Source organism: Rattus norvegicus, chromosome 2 (genome assembly GCF_036323735.1).
Source record: "Rattus norvegicus strain BN/NHsdMcwi chromosome 2, GRCr8, whole genome shotgun sequence".
Classification (NCBI taxonomy): Eukaryota; Metazoa; Chordata; class Mammalia; order Rodentia; family Muridae; genus Rattus; species Rattus norvegicus.
In genome coordinates, this window is record NC_086020.1 from 182006090 (window position 1) to 182027475 (window position 21386).

The window sequence follows — 21386 nt, forward strand, 5'->3', positions numbered from 1 at the left end:
TGAGCCGAATCTTGCCAATTAAAGTGACTGAATTGAGGAGTGTTTAGGATATTCCTAAACCATACTATTAAGTCAATCTGGTAAAGGATTGCTAAACATGCCAAGATATCCATTTCCCCCGAGGTACCAGCAGTGGTGTAGAATAGAGGTTATTACGTAGTTTGATATACATATATACAATATTATATTAGTATAGCTTTCATATAGAATAGAGTTTACTTAGAGCATGGGAAGGGGAGTAGAGTAGGGATGAGATGGGAGTAGAGGCAGAGAGAAAAAGAAAAAGAGAGAGAGAGAGAGAGAGAGAGAGAGAGAGAGAGAGGAAGAAGGAGGAGGAGGGGGAGGATGAAGAAGTAGAGGAAGAGGAGGGAGAAGAGGAGGGGGAAGAGGAGGGGGAAGAGGAGGGGGAAGAGGAGGGGGAAGAGGAGGGGGAAGAAGAAGAGGGGGAGGAAGAAAAAGAGGAAGAAAAAGAGGAAGAAAAAAGAGGAATAAAAAGAAGGCCAGCCAGGGATACAATGGAGCAGGGCCCAAGGGGAGAAAGGAAGAAGGAGCTTCAGGGGAAATGACCCTGTACCACAGCTCTCTGAACCCAGATCCCTGAGAGAACTGGTCTCCCAGGAGTGTTGACACATATGAAAGCACAGGTGAGACCACCACTTTTGCTCAGAGGGACCTTCCCAGATACAGGAATGGAGGAGCCGTCTGGGACAGGATCCTTCCAGTTTCTGTCTGGGCCCGGAACTGACCCTGTGCCACAGCTCTGTGTACCCAAATCCTGCCAGGAGAAAGCTGATCTCCCAGCAGTGCTAACACATAGGCTTAGAGGAGGGTCAAGCCACTGTAAGAGACAACAAGACCAGCTAACACCAGAGATAACCAGATGGTGAGAGGCAAGAGTTAGAACTTAAGCAACCGAAACTGAGACCACTTGGCATCATCACGACCTAGTTCTCCCACCACAGAAAGCCCTGCATACCCCAACACAGCAGAAAAGCAAGATTCTGACTTAAAATCACATCTCATGATGATGTTAGATGACATTAAGAAGGACATAAAGAAATACAGGACAATACAGGTAAACAGGTAGAAGCCCTTAAAGAGGAAACACAAAAATCCCTTAAAGAACTACTGGAAAAAACAACCAAGCATGAGAAGGAAATGAACAAAACCATCTAGGATCTAAGTATGGAAATAGAAACAATAAGGAAATCACAAAGGGAGACAACCCTGGAGATAGAAAACCTAGGAAAGAGAGCTCGGGTCATAAACCCAATCACTACCAACAGCATACAAGAAATAGAAGAGAGAATCTCAGAGGCAGAAGAAACCATAGAAAACATTGACACAACAGTCAAAATGCAAAACACAAAAAGCACCTAATCCAAAACATCCCAGAAATTTAGGACACAATGAGAAGATCAAACCTAAGGATAATAGGTACAGAAGAGAGCTAAGACTCCCAACTTACAGGGCCAGTAAATATCTTCAACAAAATTATAGAATAAAACTTCTCTAACATAAAGAAAGAGAAGCCCATGAACATACAAGAAGCCTATAGAACTCCAAATAGATTGGACCAGAAAATGTCCAATTCCTCCACTCACATAATAGTCAAAATACCAAACGCAAAAAACAAAGAGAATATTTAAAGCAGTAAGGGAAAAAGGTCAAGTAACATATAAAGGCAGACCAATCATGATTACATCACACTTCCCAACAGAGACTTACATCACATTTCCCAACAGAGAATCTAAAAGACAGAAGATCCTGGACAGATGTCATACAGACCCTAAGAGAACACAGATGCCAGCCCAGGCCAATATATCCAGCAAAACTCTCAATTACCATAGATAGAGAAACCAAGATATTCCATGATAAAACCAAATTTATACAATATTTTTCTACAAATCCATCCCTACAAAGGATAATAGATGGAAAACTCCAACACAAGGAGGGAAACTTCTCCCTAGATAGAGCAAGAAAATAATATTTCAACTAACCCAAAAGAAGATAGCTACACAAACATAATTCCACCTCTAACAACAACAACAACAACAACAACAACAACAACAGTAGCAGCAGCAACAACAACAACAACAAAACAAAAAAAACAAACAAAAAACCCAAGAAACAACAATCATTGGTTCCTAATACCTCTCAACATCAATGGATTCAATTCCCCAATAAAAAGACATAGACCAACAGACTGGATATGTAAATAAGACCCAGCATTTTGCTGAATACAGGAAATGCACCTCAGTGACAAAAACAGACACTACCTAAGAGTAAAAGGCTGGAAGTAATTTTCCAAGCAAATGGTCCAAAGAAACAAGCTGGAGTAGCCATTCTAATATAGAATAAAATTGACTTTCAACCAAAAGTTATTAGAAATGATAAGAAAGGACACTTCAAACTCATCAAAGGAAAAATCCACCAATATTAACTCTCAATTCTAAATATATAAGCTCTAAAATGCAAGGGCACCCACGTTAATAAAAGAAACTTTACTAAAGCTCAAAGCACACACTGCACCACACACAATAATAGTGGAAGATTTCACCATTTCACTCTCATGGATGGATAGTTCATAGAAACAGAAACTAAAGGGAGACACAGAAAAACTAACAGAAGTTATGAACCAAATAGATTTAACAGATATCTATAGAACATTTCATCATGAAACAAAAGATTATATATTTTTTCTCAGCATGTCATGGTACCTTCTCCAAAACTGACAACATAATCAGTCACAAAACAGGCCTCAGCAGATACAAGAGGATAGAAATAATCCCATGCAGCCTATCAGGTCACTATGGACTAGGGCTTGTATTTAATAGCAACAAAAACAACAGAAATCCCACATACACATGGAAGCTGAACAATGCTCTACTCAATGAAAATTTGGTCAAGGAAGAAATAAATTCAAGACTTCTTAGAATTTAATGAAAATGAAGGCACAACACACCCAAAAATATGGGACACAATGAAAGCAGTGCTAAGTGGAAAACTTATTGCTGGATTGTCTCCAAAAAGAAATGAGAGAGCACACACTAGCAGCTTGACAGCACACCTCAAAACTGTAGAACAAAACGAAGCAAAAGATGGCAGGAAATAATCAAACTCAGGGTTGAAATCAATCGAGTTGAAACAAAAAGAACTATATAAAGAATCAACAAAACCAGTAGGTGGTTCTTTGAGAAAATCAACAAAATAATCAACCAGACCCCCCCTCCCCCCACTACCAGAGCTCCTCCCAGCAACTAAACCACCATCTAAAGAGTACACATGAATGGGATAGATGCATGGCTCCAGCTGCATATGTAGCAGAGGATGACCTTTTTGGACATCAATGGAAGAAGAGGCCCTTGGTCCTGTCAAGGCTTGATGTCCCAGTGTAGGTGACTGTCAGTGCAGGGAGGCAGGTGGGAGTGGGTGGTTGGGTGGGGAAGCACACTTGTAGAAGCAGTGGTAGGGGGAATGGAAGAGTGGGTTTCTGGAGGGGAACCTGGTAAACAGGATAACATTTGAAATGCAATAAAAAAATCCAATAAAAGAAAAAAAACTCTGTATAAAAGAGAGATTAGGGAGTCAGGGAGAGTAAGGGACTAAGAGATAGAAAGAGTTCTAGGGACAGGGACAAAACAGCCACTCTATAGTAAACCAGGCCTATCTGGCAATTGTCAGGTACACTTGGGTGGAGCCTAGATAGAATGCTAACAATAAAACTACTCTCATAAACTACTCTCCTACAAATGGACACAGAGAGAGAGAGAGAGAGAGAGAGAGAGAGAGAGAGAGAGAGAGAGAGAGAGAGAGAGAGAGAAAGAGAGAGAGAAAGAGAGAGAGAGAGAGAGATATTCAACATGAATTAACAGCCACAGGGGCCTGGATTGTTTTCTTTAAAACTAATATTGAAGTCTAGACAGAACACTTTAGAGAGACATGTCTTTGATATCATAGAAGAGGCAATTTAGGAGAAACTAAATCTACCGAAAGACTATACATGGACTGACCCAGGGCTCCAACAGCATATGTAGCAGAGAATAACCTTGTTGGGGCACCAGTGGAAGGGGAAGCCCTTGATCCAGCCGAGGTTGGACCCCCAGTGCAGGCGAATATGGGGGGGGTAGTAAGGGGGAGGTATGGGGGGGAATACCTGTATGGGGGGGAGGGGGGGTGGGATGGGATGGGGGGTTTTGGACAGGAGACTGGGAAGGGGAATAACATTTGAAATGTAAATAATGAAATATATCTAATAAAAAATTAAAAAAATACAAAGAAACTTAAATCTAAATGTATCTCCAATTGTATCCTATAGGTTGAATAGTAAACAATTTCTAGTTCTTATTTTCAGGTTCCAGTTTTACATCCAAGGTACCTCAGGCAGAAATGTCAGGGGACCTGGATGCCAAGAACTGGGACTACACACAGAGCAGCAACCAGAAATTCTGCTACAGGTAGAAAACTGGCAACTTCTCTTTTTTTGTTGAGGGAATGGTAGAATATATTACAAGCCCAATGTTCTGATCAAAGTTCACTTGGGTCATGGTGTTTGAGCGTATACCCAAACAGAGTTAATTAAGAAAGCAAAGGTTACCTGTCACTTTACTTGATGTTGCTCAGCTGGGAAAATGGGGTGTGTGTGGGGGGAGGGAGCAATAATGCAAGGGGCCCAGGTGTTTATCGTTTACTGCTGAACCAAGCCTATGGATTCAAAAAGATCATCCTTCAAGATTTCCTCTTTTCTCAAAGTCATTTGATATTTCCAGATGACAGACTTACCCTTCTCTGCTATGTGAGTGGGGTCCAAGGCTCCTTCAGCATTTGTGGACAGAACACAAGGCCTGTGATCAAGGTTCCAAAGTGCGCATTGGCAGATGACCTAGGGGAACTGTGGGAGAATTCCCTCTTCACAGATTGCTGCCTGGTGGTAGCTGGCCAGGAATTCAGGGTTCACAAGGCCATTCTAGCAGCTCACTCTCCAGTTTTCAGAGCCATGTTTGAACATAATTTTATGCAGGAGAGCCTAAAGAACTGAGTTGAGACCATGACCTGGATCCCCAAGTCTTCAAGGAGATGATGGGCTTCATTTACACAGGGAAGGCACCACATCTCTACAACCACTCCATATTCACTGGTTTGTTGGCAGCTCCTGACAAGTATGGCCTGGAAGACTTGAAGGCCATATATGAGGATGTCCTCTGCAGGAAACTCTCTGTGGAGAATGCTGCACACACTCTCATCCTGGCTGACCTCCACAGTACAGAGCAGCTGAAGACTCAGGCCATTTTGTTACAGTTCATGCTTCTTGAGGTCTTTGAGACCTCTGGGTAAAAGTCAATGGTGGACTCCCATCCCCACTTGGTGACTGAAGCATTCCACTCCCCGGCTTCTATAAAGAGTCTTTTCTGTGTCTTCCCTCTGAAACTACTTAAGTGGCCTTTAAGACATGATCAGCTATTACCTACACCTGTCTTCCAATAGCAACAACGTGTGTTGTTCCCAGTGACTCCCGGTTAGACAATGGTATTGCTGGAGCATTTACACTAATACTAGGGGAAGGCAGTGTGGTGTCTCAGGACTTATAATGACTCTAAATAAGTTGGAATGGTGGGTGGGGGAAATGACAGCACTGGAGTCTGGGACACTCTAACTAACATCTATCTTGTTGATGTTCTTGTTTGATTTTAGTCTGATGTCCTGGAATCTGGGATTCAACTTAGGTACCAGCCTGAAATGCTGCCCAAAAGGGTTTCTTCAGAGAAACCTGTCCACATTGCACTAAGGAGAAAAGATGACCAGAGGCTCAGAGCAATGGAGAAGCTAAATATGAATGTTTAGTCTTAAGAGAAGGGAAAGGGAAAGAAGGCTTTGTTTTTTTAAAAACAATCAAGTTTGGTGGTTTGAATATGCATGGCCCATGGGAAGTATCATTCTTAGGAACTGTGGCCTCTTTGGAGGAAGTGCACTCTTGGTATAGGAACCGTGTCACTGTGGAGGCATGGCTTTGAGGTAATGTATATTACCTCAGAGCTCAAGCTCTGGCCACTGTCACACAGTTACTTCCTGACTCCCTTCTTATCGAGGTACTCAGTTCCTCCTCAAAACCATGTCAGCTTGCACACTGTCATGCTTCTTGCCATTATGATAATGGACTGTACCTCTGAAACTGTAAGCCAGCCCAAATTAAATATCTATCTTTCTTTCTTTCTTTCTTTCTTTCTTTCTTTCTTTCTTTCTTTCTTTCTTTCTTTCTTTCTTTCTTATATAGGTACACTGTAGCTGTCTTCAGACACACCAGAAGAGGGCATCGGATCTCATTACAGATGGTTGTGAGCCACCATGTGGTTGCTGGGATTTGAACTCAGGACCTCTGGAAGAGCAACAGTGCTCTTAACTACTGAGCCATCTCTCCAGCCCCTAAATATCCTTTTTAAAAGTTGTCTTGGCCATGGTGTCTCTTCACAGCACTGAAACCCTAAGATAATGAACAAAACCAGCTCTTTAGAGAAAACCATGTCCTAATAAAATATGAAATGAATAATTAAATTTGAATCAGTTTATGGATTATTTTTGTGGATTGCCTTGGTGGTGTTTGATGCTAATCCTGCTCCCCCCAATGAGGAGCATATCTTGTACTTAGGTGAGTCTATGTGAACATGCTTCCTATAACTGGTCAAATAAAGGCTAGAGCCTGTCATTGGGCAGTGGAAGAGGAGAGAGGATGGGGAAAAGTGAAGATAAGATGAAAGGACAAAAAGAAAGGAAGATATACATATATATACACATATATTAAAATGAGAAACATTTTGAAGTATGTATTGAAAAGACAATTTAAAAAACTGGAAAATTTGAGAACATTGTGAAGATAATTGATCATATAATTTAGTCTGGCAAACACCTTAAGTCTATAGTTAAAAGATAACCAGAGGAAACTTATTTTTGTAATTATCGCAGCTGATAGTATAGATTTAGCACAAGAAACACTTTATGTCTATAGTTTAAAGACAATCAAAGAAAACGTGATATACAAGTTGGATCATATAGTAGAGTGTTTTATTAGGACTAGGCTAATTTATAAGAACTCTATTGGTTCATGTTAGGACAGTGACATAAGAAGCAGAGGAAATATGAAGCATTAGTCACTGGAAACTGAGTTTAGAAAAGGAATAAGAGAAGGTTATATCTATGAAACGTTACATCAGAATCGTGTATCCTGAAGATGGAGACTAAGACAAACCTGTCTGGTTTTGCGAAAAGACCTGGTAGTCTTAGTAGTTAAGGAATTGACTACTGAGATAATAAGATGGTGGATTACCTTGGGATAAGGAGCTACAGGTCTGCTTTCTAGCTGTAGTTAGTTTAGCTACCAATGTAGTTAGAAATTTTTGGAAAAAATTATAATCTAGACGTCATTATTAAAATATCAGAGGTGAGTCAATATTCTACTACCTAGACAGTTTTCCCAGGTCCCTGTGGTCTCCATCACAACTCAGCAGAGTCAGTGTGGTCATTAGGCCGAGAAGAGGTGAAGCATTTTCCTGTGGATTAGGAACTTTGGAAAAATGAATCCCCTTGTCCTAGGCAATATGAGACATTTAACTCTCTTTTATCCTCATTTTGACAGCAGGGTAGGCTGACACCGAGCAGCATCAAGGCAATGGAGCACTTTTTCTCAGTGGTTATTATAACACAATGTAGGCAGTCTTGTCACTGTGCCTATTTCTTCTCAGAGACCTTGATGGGTGGGGTGGGAGGAGTCGTACCCGTTATGCTTTGGGATTCTCTGACCTAATAACTTTAAACATGTAGGGATACATTTAGCAGATTTCTGAAAAGATTGAGAGCTAATATATTAAGCACATCTGAGTTATGCAATCATTAAGGCTGTGATCTTTAACTTTTAACGTTTTAAATCTTTAAATTAATATTAAATAATGATTTACCAAGTTAGGATAGAAATTAGAGACTCTAAAACTGTTGTAAGGTGAGGAAGCAGTGTGTTAGTAACTGCCTATAACAAATATGGTGGATGATCATGGCACTGTCATCAACTAAGATGGCACTGAAGCTACAACCAGTCATGTGACCTGCCTTAGCAAAGATGGTGCTGAAGCAATAGCATAGGAAAACCTTATCTGCCCACAACAAAGATGGCAGTCACTCAGGAGACTGTCCCCAATGAAGATGGTGCTGAAGCTACAGCTCTGTCTGAAGGAAAATCAAAAGTTTGTTATATCTTGTAATGGCTGAAATGGCTGTGTATCAGCAGATAAAAACATGAAAAGAGAAAAACATAAAGAGATAAACCGGCACGGTTAGTCTGAGGAACAAGTGGTCTTTCCTTTTCCCTAAAGTCATCCATCCTCTATTGATGAATGCAGAGCATCACGTCTGACCTGTGCATGAAGCAGCTCACCTGTGACACCTGGTTTAGAGCTGCTGCAGACTTTCTAGTGCTCTTATTGTAAAAATAACTATTATTCATCTGCATTTATTGTCATCTCAGGCTTTCTGCTTCTACTTGTCAACCTAGGCCTAGTCCTGGAAGCTCCTAGTCTCTTAAAATCTATTCTAGGCCTAGAATAATTTTAGCCTCTGATACACTTAGGTGACTAATTGACTCCTAACTAGTTCTTTGTGAGGTCTGGATGGGTGGTTTAAAACTCCTCTCCATTGTAACTGATTCAATCTGTGTTATTCCAGTTATTCCTGAACTGTTCTGCCTCATACTAGCTTTCACCACTGTTGTATGTCTCCTTTCTTGTTCCCTGAATCATTTTGTCTTTCCCTGTGTCTCCATTTCTATGTTTTCAACCTGTCTGTGAAAAATTTTACTGGAAAAAACTGCCTCCTCTCTTACTTTTCTCTCTGTACCGCCTTCTTTTTCTTCATTATTTATTTTATTTAATTACATCTCAAATGGTTCCCTATTCCAGACTATCATTGCAGACTTCTTTACCCACCCCCCCCCAAAAAAAAACCAGACAGGTGCCTATCTGATGTAATTCACAGCAGAGTCTTTATTTTCTTTTCTAGCTCAGGCACCCCCACTCTCGCCATGCACCACAGTCATGAAAAATCACTTTGGTGGTGAAGGAGTACTGAATGTCTTCCTATTCAGACTACCTGTGGACTTAAGTAACCTAAAAAACTGGAAGGGGTGCCCTTTAACATTTTTTGGCTTAAACTGAAGTAGATAGATGTAGTTCAAATACAGACTCCTTGGGTAGAAAAGCATACCTTTAATCTGAGTCTTGAGGCAGGAAAACATACACCATTAATCCAGATCTTAAGACTAGAAGACACACCATTAGCTGCGTCCCACTTCTGTTGCAGGCCTATATAAGTATATGGAAGAAGGAAGGTTTGAGTCTTTGCCTTCTGGCTCTCATCTAACTTGCAAGCTCATTTCTTCACTGGCATCTGAACCTACTTCTTTAGAATTCTGTTTGATATTGAAGAAGACCTGAAACTTCAAACCTTGTGGAATAAGTATGGACTTTATGCATCTATACATTAGCTTGACCTCTGCTACAGATTTTTCTCATGCATTCATTTTCTATTTATATAGAGAAATTCATTCTTTATGTTCACTACAGGACCCTGATTAATACAACACCATTCAATTGAGATTGTTTACACATTTACAAACTCTTCAAATTTGGATAGAATAGTCAAAACTAGGTACCATTGACCTAAGATTCAATAAACACACACACAAATATACAGACCCAGGACTGGGGTGAGTGGGGGTAGTGGAGATTGAGAGAGATACAAACACAAAGAGACAGACAGAGAGAGAGAGAGAGAGAGAGAGAGAGAGAGACAGACAGACAGACAGACAGACAGATTTAACAGTCATAGTGGGTCTGTTTTATCTTCAGTAGAACAAATACAGAAACCTAAGGAAACTACATAGAAATACCAGTATATATATATTTTCAGTCTCCTAGACAGAAGTAAAAGCCCTTCTTTTTCCTTCTGTTCCTGGAAAGGGTTTTGTTCTTAACTAAGCTCATTTTAAAGACTGCTCGCTCTGTTAACCAATGTATCTATCTCTTTTGTAAATTTATAAGCTCCAAGAAACACAACCAGACCTACCTCCAATGGACTCCATCTGCATAAGTAACCTGTCAATCATTAGCCTAAGTTCCCACTTGTGACCTATTCCAGAGGGTGGGATTTCTCTCCTGTTCCCTGGGTTTGGAATGACCCTCACCCAAACCACCAAGACCTAAGGGTTTCAAATGTACCAAAGAGGAGCTGGGGATTTGGCTCAGTGGTAGAGCGCTTGCCTAGGAAGCGCAAGGTCCTGGGTTTGGTCCCCAGCCCCGGGGGAAAAAAAAAAAAAGTGAAGTCCTAGAAAGAGAGGCTACATTTTCAAATGTACCAAAGAAAAATTCTTTTCTCCCAAACACATTTAGCTTATTCTTTACTATATATAATTTACTACTACTACTATTACTATTAAACCTCACCCCCAACCCACACCAACACCCATAATGCTTCAACAACTTGTCAGGTCCAGGGTTTACTCAAAATCAATATTCATGACAGTTCCAGAGAAGCAACCCACATGCTTCAATCTACTCTCACAGACACAGATGCTTCAACTGGACCTGCTCCTTTTACTTACAGATGGTTCCACCCTCCCTTGATAGCAAGAAAGAGCCAACTCTCCTAAGATTGGATCAACATCAACATCCATATTTTCTTTGGTTTCCCAGAGACACATCATCCCCAAATCAGCAAGAAGTAGTGAAAGATCATAATGACCCTATTCCTGTTCCACCATAGTCTCTCTTAAAAATTTCCTTTAATTTCAAACTAATCCATGATGAAGGAATTTTAGCATTCCTCCTAGGCTTCACCCAACAGTTATCTGGCAATGGCCAAACAGGCATGGCTCACTATAAAAAAGGCTGTTTGCCCCCTCCTTACTCTCTTATTCTCTCTTACTCTTACTCTCCCTGATACTATAACCCCTTTTCTGTCTCTCTCCCCGCTTCCCCATTTCCCCTCTTTCTCCATGTGTTCCTGGCTGGCAACTCTGATTCTTTTTCTCTCTCTTCTCTTCCTCCCTCTATGACTCGCACAGTCTCTCTCTAAATATGTATGTCTGTCTTTTTCTGCCTCTATTCCCTTTTCTTCCCTACTCAACTCCCCTTCCTATGCTCTAAATAAACTTTATTCTATACTAAAGCTATACCAGGCATATATTAAAAGACCCCAGCTTAGCAGCAGTAACGCCATTTTGTAAGGCTGTACTTAAGATGACTGGTTCAGGGAAAGGTTAGAACACTGAGTACACAGCGGCTGCCAAGCAAGATATGTTTGGTTGAAGGCCTGGCAACAGGACGACTTCGGTTGAGCACCTGACAATGAGAAAAGCCCCGGGAGAGGTCCCACACCCTGGTGGGGGGCCGAGTCAGTCGTTATGTGCCAGGAAGGTAGCTAGGAAACTTGCCCCCGGGCTGAACCCTTGCCACATTAGAATCCACCAATTATATCCCTGTAACCATCTGCTTCTGTATGCTTGCTTCTGCTCCCCAGAATCCTATAAAAAGCCCATCCTTGGTTCCGTGGGGCGCGCCAGTCCCCCGAGTGACTGAAGCGCCCGCAGGTGCCTGTGCCTGTGTATCCCGACAATAAACCAAATCCTCTTGCTGATTGCATCCTGTGGTGTCTTGGTCTGGTCTTTGGAGTTGGAGGGTCTCCATCCCGAGGGAAAGTTCTCCCTGAGAGCTTTTCAATATTACAATTTCTATATCCATCTATCTACTGATCTATCATCTATCTATACTATACTGTCTATACTATAAATAAACTATATATTAAACTGTATAATAAACTATATTCTATACACTGGCTGGTACCCCCAGGGGAAGGGCTGGCTCAGAATGGGCCTGACAGTGCAAACCTCCAACCTACACCATACCTAGTTCTAACAAGCATATCCTGGCTCTTTTCATAAAACAAAACAGTTATAATATCAAACTATCAACAAGTTTGAAAAATGTTCTACATTCTGATTTCAAATATGCTGCATTAGTCGGTGACCTATAGAGAATATACAGAATAAGTTCCTCTGTATGAATAGAAACTGGGTATATGAGAAAAAGTTAAGAGTGAGGTATAGCTACCCAACAATGGCTTAAGTCAGTACTTACCTATTCAACAAGGTTTGAAGTTTCAAGTGTTCTTCAGTATATGATCAAATTCTGAAGAAGTAGGCTCTAATGCCTGTGAAGAAATGGACTTGCTAGTAAGATGAGAGCAAGCAGGCAAAGATACAATGTTTCCTTCCTCCATGTGCTTATATAGGTCTCCAGTAGAAGGTGTGGCCCAGTCTTCTAGACGAAAAATCTGGATTAAAGGTGTGTAATATCCTGATTCAGGACTCAGATTAAAGGTGTGTTTTTCTTTTTTTTTTTTTTTTTGTTTTTTGTTTTTCCAAAGGACATAGGCTTTATATCTTTATAAAATATTCTAGGAAGGAGGAAAACAATAAATTACCCAATACTGTTTCTTTTTCTTGAGAAACATAACAGCTTTGACAGCCCATCCCATTCCAAGGACAAGCTAAACAGAATATAGCAAGACTTCCCCCACAACTTTCCAAAGCATAGGTCAACTGTTTATACGAGTCTGTATGAAAACGAAACAAAACAACCAGTGAAAATCCAGCAGCTTGTTAAAGAAAGAGAGACTTGACAATGAGTCCTTTTCAAGTGGGGTGTGCTGGTGCACCGCAGACTTGGCAGCTTAAGGCAGGAGGATTGCAGGTTCCAGGCCAGGCAGGGCTACAGAGTGAGACCCTGTCTCTAAAAACAAAATAAACCTTTTTCAGAAGAAAATGAACTATTCGAGATAAATTGGATTAACATGTTCGTGTGCAATTCTAAGACAATAAAAAGCACCTGGGGAGGGGGAAACACATGAAAGATAACCATATTCATTATCGACATGAACATATAAATTATAACACAAGTATCTATATGACATTTATGACAAAATTATGAGAATGTGAGGAAATCCCTCTCATTCATAAATGTTAGGAGAGCAATTTAGAATATCTAATAAAAGTATATATTCTAAAATTAAAAAATTATATACTCAGGTCTATTTTGTAGTGAGGATGTGTACTGCATTGCCATTACTTGACAGATAAAGTAAGCAAGGCCTAGTGTCTTTCTGTAGTAAATGAATTAATTCATGCACACCACTTAGAATAGTGTATGGGGTATAAGTTAAGCATCATATAACACCTCACTGTGTATCATCACCGTCGATCAGTCGTAGGAGAGATTCCATCAATATCATCAATACCGGGAAGCAATGTATTTGAGATGCTCTAACACACATGTTGTCTGGACAGGTTCGTTGAAAAGTTAACTAACCGCCAACATTTGATCAGTTTGGAGGCTCCTCTCCCTCCTGGCACTAGGGAGGATCATGTTTTCAGAAAGACGATGCGATAATTCAGTCAGGTAGAGAAATATTGGTGGGACCCGGGTTGGTGTTTGCCGGGTGCTACCATTGGGTTTTGGTGATTGTCTGTCGGGCTCCAGGTATTCAGTCCTTTCTGGACCGTAGGTGTAGGGAATGAGGAACGAAAGAACCGTAGTCACCAGGGAGGCTGGCTGGTGAGGCTCCTCTTAGAAAGCTGCCCGGGGCAGGAGGGCTGCAGCTACCGCGACCACAAACCATCCCACCTAGCTGCTTAGGGGATGTTGGAAAGTTATTTGCCAAAGAGTGGGAGCAGGTGGCTCCCAGAGGCGAGCGCACTCCGGCACCTCGCCGAGGCGCTCGGGGCAGCTGACTGCGGGCAGGACGCACGCCTAGAACTCCAAGTGAGAACCTCAAGCCCCAGGAATACTTAGCCAAAGCTTGCCCGTGGATGATCGCCTCGGTGCAGAGCCTGCAAGCCTTCCCGGGAGGAGGAGCTTTCAAGTCTAGAAGGTCAGTGGTCTGGCCACGCTGGCTATGAGAGGGGCGGGAACCTGCCCTAAAGGTTGAGAACTCGTGACCACCGAAGCTAAATTCGTCTGGCGTGTGCTCGGTGTTTCAGGAGGATTCCGGGAGCGATCAGCGGACAACAGAAGTGAAGCAAAGAACCTTGAAGGGTCTGAGATCTCCTCCAGCAAAACGCATCCAAGGGCCTCAAATCCAGTACTTTACTTGACCACTACCCTCCGGCAAACTCGGTGCAAAAACCACAGCTTCCTGTTAAGGGTCTCGGGTGCAGTTTCCCGGCGGCCTCTAACACCCGGAGCGCGAGAATCCAGCGCTCCCGGAGCGGCGGGCGCGGGCCCGCGCCAAGGTGTGTTTTTCTAACCCAAGAGTCTCTATTTGAAAGGGCTGTATGTACTTCAACTTAGAAAAAAAATTAAAAGTTATGTATGCCTTCTAGCTTTTGACTTGACTTAATTCCAAAGTTAGTCGAGATGGGAATAGGAGTAGCCATCACCCGTGTACTTTGCTTACTTTGGTGAATCTTCCATAAACTAAAGGATCATGACATTTTCTGCAAAGATACTATTTACTCTTTTTTTTATGTTTTGAAATATTTTTGTGCTATTTTAAAAAATTTTTTTTCTTTATTAACTTGAGTATTTCTTATTTACATTTTGATTGTTATTCCCTTTCCCGGTTTCCAGGCCAGCATCCCCTAACCTGTCACCCTCCCCTTCTATATGGATGCTCCCCTCCCCACCCTCCCCCCAGTGGGGAGAAGAATGTATATCCTTTTGCTTTAGGATAGAATGTTCGATAAATATCTGTTAAGTCCATTTGGTTTATGACTTCTCTTAGTCTGTCCATGTCTCTGCTTAATTTCTGTTTCCATGATCTGTCCATTGATGAGAGTGGGGGTGTGAAATCTCCTACTATTATTGTGTGAGGTGCAATGTGTGCATTGAGCTTTAGTAAGTTTTCTTTTATGTATGTAGGTACCCTTGTATTTGGATCATAGATATTTAGGATTGAGAGTTCATCTTGGTGGATTTTTCCTTTGATGAATATGAAGTGTCCTTCTTTATCTTTTTTGATGACTTTTAGTTGAAAATCGATTTTATTTGATATTAGAATGGCTACTCCAGCTTGCTTCTTCTGACCATTTGCTTAGAAAGTTGTTTTCCAGCCTTTCATTCTGAGGTAGTGTCTGTCTTTGTCTCTTAGGTGTGTTTCCTGTAGGTAGCAGAATGCTGGGTCCTCAATGCATATCCAGTTTTTTAATCTGTGTCTTTTTATTGGGGAATTGAGTCCACTGATGTTCAGAGATATTAAGGATGGCACTAGGTGTTTTCCTCTAGAGTCAGAAATATGGGCAGTGTGTAGTCTCTTCTGGTTTCCCAGGCCTGTCTGCCCCTCTGAAGATTTAGCTCTCCCTCCCAAGGGTTTTGGGTGAAGGGAGCTGTTTGGCCGGCTCCCTTCAGATCTGGGCAGTGTCTGGACCACAGGGGACCTGCAGTTTGAGTGCCCCTATCTTCCTGTTCCCAGAGGCCTTGCACAGTTTCCTCTTGGGCCAGGGATGTGGGCAAGGGTGGGCAGTACTGGTGGTCTCTCCTGCCCTGTAGTCTCAGGAGTAACCACTTGTCTGAGCTATGAGCTCTGTCTCCCGTGGGGTTTGGGAGTAGGGAGCTGTGGGCCAGGATCAGTGAGGTTTGGGCTCCAGCTAGAAACCAGATGTGGTGAACATTTCTTTAGGTGCTTCTCAGCCATTCGATACTCTTCAGCTGTGAATTCTTTGTTTAGCTCTGAACCCCATTTTTTTCCTTTTTTTTTTTTATTAACTTGAGTTTTTCTTATTTACATTTCGAGTGTTATTCCCTTTCCCGGTTTCAGGGCAAACATCCCCCTTACCCCTCCCCCTCCCCTTCTTTATGGGTGTTCCCCTCCCCATCCTCCCCCCATTGCCGCCCTCCCCCCAACAATCTCGTTCACTGGGGGTTCAGTCTTAGCAGGACCAAGGGCTTCCCCTTCCACTGGTGATCTTACTAGGATATTCGTTGCTACCTATGAGGTCAGAATCCAGGGTCAGTCCATGTATAGTCTTTAGGTAGTGGCTTAGTCCCTGGAAGCTCTGGTTGCTTGGCATTGTTCTGAACCCCATTTTTAATAGGGTTATTTGTCTCACTGCAGCCTAACTTCATGAATTCTTTGTATATTTTGGATATAAGCCCTCTATCAGTTGTAGGATTGGTAAAGATCTTTTCCCAATCTGTTGGTTGCCATTTTGTCCTAATGACAGTGTCCTTTGCCTTACAGAAGGTTTGTCGTTTTATGAGATCCCATTTGTTGATTCTTGATCTTAGAGCATAAGCCATTGGTGTTTTGCTCAAGAAATTTTCTTCAGTGCCCATGTGTTCGAGATGCTTCCCCACTTTTTTTTCAATTATTTTAAGTGTATCTGGTTTGATCTGGCAGTCCTTGATCCACTTGGACTTAAGCTTTGTACAGGATGATAAGCATGAATCGTTTTGCATTCTTCTACATACTGACCTCCAGTTGAACCAGCACCATTTGCTGAAAATGCTATTTTTTCCCATTGGATGGTTTTGGCTCCTTTGTCAAAAATCAAGTGACCATTAGGTGTGTGGGTTCATTTCTGCGTCTTCAATTCTATTACACTGGTCTATCTGTCTGTTTCTGTACCAATACCATGCAGTTTTTATCAGTATTGCTATGTAATACTGCTTGAGTTAAGGGATAGTGATTCCCCTGGAAGTCCTTTTATTGTTGAGGATAGTTTTAGCTATCCTGGGTTTTTTGTTATTCTAGATGAATTTGGAAATTGTTCTTTCTACCTCTTTGAAGAATTGGATTGGTATTTTGATTGGGATTGCATTGAATCTGTAGATCGCTTTTGGTAAAGTGGCCATTTTTACTCTATTAATCCTGCCAATCCATGAGCATGGGAGATCTTTCCATCTTTTGAGGTGTTCTTCAATTTCTTTTTTCAGAGGCTTGGAGTTCTCATCATACAGATTTTTCACTTGCTTGGTTAAAGTCACACCGACTTTATTATTTATTTATTATAATATTATTTATTATTTGGGACTATTATGAAGGGTGTCTGAACTGCATGGGACCTGCTGCTGGAGTGCCCCCTCATGGAAACATTCTTATAGAGCAATTTCACTCCCTGTGTGTAAACTGTAATTTGGCTCCCATTTAGTGAGTGAATTTCTTCCATAAGAGAGTATGGACACTCAGAAATGACCACGAATTAATGAGATCAATTTTTCTTTGGTTAGGCCATGGATAACCTTGTTGACATTTGCCCCTGTACTCATGTTTTTTTTTTTTTTTTTTAATTGGCCCCAATGCTTGTTTCAAAACAGAATTTTGTGCCCTGTGCCCAACAAATAGTGTCTGGATTTCCCTTCCTCCTTTAGGTTCCCCAGGGCATGGAATGGATCTGAAGCCCAAGAATCTCAGTCATATAGTTCTTCCTATATTAAGTTATAGAAAGTTGCTTACCAGGAAAACCATCAAGGCAAGGAAGTTCTTGACAGATACCAGGGGCAGTTTGTTTTAAAAAAGCCATGCTTCCCACTGACAATTTTCTCTTGTTTCTGGATCCAAGAAAATGTATGTGTATAGTCTTCAAAAATTTCTTTTTAGACATCCTCTAGGGCTCTCATTATTTCACCTGGTTACGTTAGCTAAGTTTATAGGACAGCTTGATAGAACTTCTCTGTGGCTCACCCAACACAATATGCTGGTAGACACATATCCTTTCCCTACCTTCAACAGCCTTAAAATCCCAGTTGGGTATGGTCAAAGTTAAGGCTGTATCAATATTAACTGGGACTTGTGTGGGCAGTCCATTTACCCCTTGAACCAATTTCCAAGCTTCTCCCACAATTCTCTCACTTTCTTAAGTTGTGAAAAGAACCTGGACAATTGCTGACAGTCATCACAGGTGGGTTTCTGAGTCAACATGATTGAATCTAAAGACCTAGGATATCTGAGGATCTTTTTGAAAATGGAGGGAGGGGGTGTACAACTTCCAATTATAAAGGTCATTACTGGCCAATGGTACATAGGGCACAAACTGTCTCCCTGTAGATCTGGGTGTTCAGAAGACTAGAGGAGTAAGGTCATAGTAAAGTCAATCCCTCTGGACAGTGTAGCCTGAATGTTAGTTGGACTCACATTAGGTAAGGGCACTAATGCTCATAAAGGTAAATGGCCCAAGCTGCCATTTCAATTCTTACCATGTGTACACCAAATCAAAGGCATCTAAGTATAGCAGCAGCCATTAAAAGTCTCTCCATCAAAAATACCCAGAACCAGATAATTTCCACACAAAATTCTACCAGCTATTCTAACAGGAGTTATGGCCTATGCTTCTCAAATCATTTCACAAAATGAAAACAGAAGGAATATTTCCTACTCTCTTTTACGAGAGACTACAGTTACAATGATATCTAAAACACACATCAATTTCCCTTATGGACTCTGTTGCAAATATAATCATTAAATAATTGTAAATATATTCCAAGAACACATTAAAAATATCATGTACAAAAACAAAGTAGGCTTTGTCTCAAGGTGAGTAGGGGTCCTCCAATATACAAAAATCAATAAAATTTAATCAACTACATAGAACAACTGAAAGAAAAATAGCAAAACAAAAGGAATCAAACAAAAAACACAAAACATGATCATTAAACTGGATCCAGGCAAGGTCTTTAAGATGCAACCCCTTGAACAAGAATACCATTAGGAAGGGATAGGGTGGCAAAGTTTTGAACAGAGGCAGAAGGAACACCTCTTCAGAGCTTGCTCCACATGTTGCCCATACATATACAGCCACCAAACTGGATAAGATGGATGAAGCAAAGAAGTGCAGGCTGACAGGAACCAGATGTAGATCTCTCCTGAGAGACACAGCCTGAATATGGCAAATACACAGGCGAATGCTAGCAGCAAACAACTGAACTGAGAATGGGACCCCTATTGAAGGAATCAGAGAAAGGACTAAAAAAGCTGAAGAGGCTTGAGACCCCATGTCAACAACAATGCCAACCAACCAGAGCTTCCAGGGACTAGACACTACCCAAAGACTATACATGGACTGACCCTGGGCTCCAAATTCATAGGTAGCAATGAATAGTCTAGTAAGAGCACCAGTGGAAGGGGAAGCCCTTGGTCTTGCCAAGGCTGGACCCCCAGTAAACGGGATTGTTGGGGGGAGGGTGGTAATAGGGGGAGGATGGGGAGGGGAGCACCAGTATAGAAGGGGGGGAGGGGTTATGAGGATGTTAGCCTGGAAACCGGGAAAGGGAATAACATTTGAAATGTAAATAAGAAATACCCAATTTAATAAATATGGAAAAAATGTGACCCCTTCCTGTATAAAGTTTTCTAGAGATTGGTACACAGATGATATGTATAAGTATAATAATGGTAATATAGAAAAAGCCCTTGTCAACATCAACTTAAATGGAGAGAAACTCGAAGCCACTGTACGAAAGCCAAACAATTCATGGTTTTTCATTCCCTTAAATATACTCAATACAACAATAGAAGTCTTAATTAGAACAAGAAAACTGGCAATTAACAGAATAAATACAGTAAATTTAAAAGAATTTTTATTTGCAGATAGAAAATACACAAAATAGGTGAAAAAATTTCCTTGTCAGTTAATACATATAAGTTAGGTCATCTATTCTGTTCAGTCCAATGCAGACAGTTTCTCCAAAGAAAGTCAGTTGGGCTGTGCTTCAGGCCAGTTGATCTCCAAGTTTTCAATACATCAGATAAGAATCAACAACACAAACAGGGTAGATGTCAGTTAGAGTGTCCAAGACCCTAGTGCTGCCCTTTCCCTACACATCATTTTGACATATTACAGCTTTATTAAACCCCAAGCCATCAGGCTGCCTTTTCCCAGATTCACTGTTAATGTTCGAGTAATACTGTAGCCGAAACAGAAGTCAATGATTAAAACACTGGTTGTTGCTGTTGGAGGACAGGTGTAGGTCATAGCTGTCAAGTTCCTAAATTATCTTTCGGCGTTTGAGTGAGGGCTCCAAGAAAGGACACTGTATAGAATCCAGGGAGCGAAATGCTTCCTCCACCAAGTGGGGATGTGACTCTACCATTGACTTCCAAGCCAAGGTCTCAGAGACTTCAGAAGCATGAAGTATAATGAAATCCATGGCCTTAGTCTTTAGGTGCTCTGTGCTGTGGAGGTCAGCCAGGATGAGAGTGGATACAGCATTCTCCACAGAGAGGTTCCTGCACAAGGCATCCTCACACATGACCTTCAAGTCCTGCAGGTCATACATGTCAGCAGCTGCCAACAAACCAGTGGCCATTGAGTGGTTGTGGAGGTTTGGTGCCTTCCCTGTGTAAATAAAGCCCATCATTTCCTTAAAGACATGCAGATGAATGTCATGGATCTCAACGCGGTTTGTTAGGTTCTCCAGCATTTCATGTTCAAACATGGCTCTGAAAACTGGAGAGCGAGCTGCTAGGATGGCCTTATGAGCTCTGAATTCCTGGCCGGCTACCACAAGGCTGCAGTCTGTGAAGACGGAATTCTCCCATAGATCCCCTAGGCCATCTGCCAACATCTGCATTGGATCCCTGATTGCAGGTTTCATGTTCTGTCCAGGCGTGCTAAAGAAGGGTCCTACTACGCTTACCTTGCAGCACAGGGTGAGTTGGTTTTCAGGAAGAAGCCAGTCCCTATGGGAGAGGAGGAAATCTCGAAGGATGAACTTTTTGTATCCCCATTGTTCCTTTGGCAGAAACCTTAAAACATTTGGGATCTTTTTAACTTGATGTTTCTCTCCTTGGGCATTTATGATCCAGAACTGTACCTTTGCCCAAACTGGGCTCTCTGGACAACTGACCAAACTCAGGTAAACTGACAGGTAATCTTTGCTTTCTTCATCAACACCATTTGGGTGTATCCTCATACACCATTGCACTTCTTCACTGGCCTCTAATGAGAACACTGGGCTTGCAATATTTTCCCGAATTCCATCCATGCAAAATGAAAAGTTGCTAATGGTCCACTCGTAGCAGAACTTCTGAACACTGATATGTGTGTAACCATAGCTCTTGGCTTCTAGGTCCCCTGACATGTCTTCTGGAGGTAGTTTGGAGGTTAAAGTTGATCTTAAAGAAGTAATAGAAGTTATTCTTCACTCTGTAAGATAAAAGTATAGATACCCTTTAACTTTTATTTTCAATTTCTGCTAAATTGTCCCTTTTATATTCGTGGAAATCTGTATTTCTATGCAGTTTCTCTAGGTTTCCTTATTTGTTCTATCAAAGATAAAACAGACCCACTATGACTGTTAAATCTCTCTCTTTCTCTCTCTGTCTCTGTCTCTGTCTCTCTCTCATATATATATATA

General features: G+C 41.5%; 1 protein-coding gene and 1 pseudogene across 1 annotated transcript; one reads left to right on the plus strand and one right to left on the minus strand.

The window, feature by feature from the left end:
* Window positions 1-4612: 4612 nt before the first annotated feature.
* Window positions 4613-5484, plus strand: Tdpoz1-ps19 (TD and POZ domain containing 1, pseudogene 19; annotated as a pseudogene).
* A 14531-nt stretch (window positions 5485-20015) lies between these two features.
* Window positions 20016-21110, minus strand: Tdpoz1-ps4 (TD and POZ domain containing 1, pseudogene 4). Its single transcript, XM_063282816.1, has one exon. It carries the CDS (start codon window positions 21108-21110, stop codon window positions 20016-20018), a length of 1095 nt encoding a protein of 364 aa, XP_063138886.1.
* Window positions 21111-21386: the final 276 nt, after the last annotated feature.